This window comes from Penaeus monodon, chromosome 21 (genome assembly GCF_015228065.2).
Source record: "Penaeus monodon isolate SGIC_2016 chromosome 21, NSTDA_Pmon_1, whole genome shotgun sequence".
Lineage (NCBI taxonomy): Eukaryota > Metazoa > Arthropoda > Malacostraca > Decapoda > Penaeidae > Penaeus > Penaeus monodon.
Window position 1 is genome coordinate 15926493 of NC_051406.1, and position 290 is coordinate 15926782.

General features: G+C 64.8%; 1 protein-coding gene across 1 annotated transcript in view; it reads right to left on the bottom strand.

Moving 5' to 3' along the window:
* LOC119586584 (uncharacterized transmembrane protein DDB_G0289901-like) overlaps nt 1-290 on the bottom strand; it is a 36597-nt gene that overhangs the window by 7203 nt on the left and 29104 nt on the right. The window contains exon 4 of the mRNA XM_037935334.1: nt 120-287. Coding sequence (XP_037791262.1) covers nt 120-287 — 168 coding nt within the window. The remainder of the gene's footprint in view (nt 1-119; nt 288-290) is intronic.

The window sequence follows — 290 nt, forward strand, 5'->3', positions numbered from 1 at the left end:
CCCTTATCCCCCTCGTCGCCCATCATCCCCTCCCCCCCCTCCTCATCTTCACTCCCTCTGCCCTATCCTCACCTCGCCTACTCCTCCCCAGCCTCAACCCCACATCGCCTCCCCCTCACACCGTCCCCTTGATCCCTCTCGCGGATGTCTCGGCGATCGGAAGTGATCCGAGGATCCGTCAAGTGTCGTAAGTCCTTCGGAAGGAGCACAATCCACTCGCCCTCCTGCAGCCGCCGTAGGCCTACGCGAGACGCCGTTGCAGCTCCCGATGACGCCCGCGAGCGCTCCTG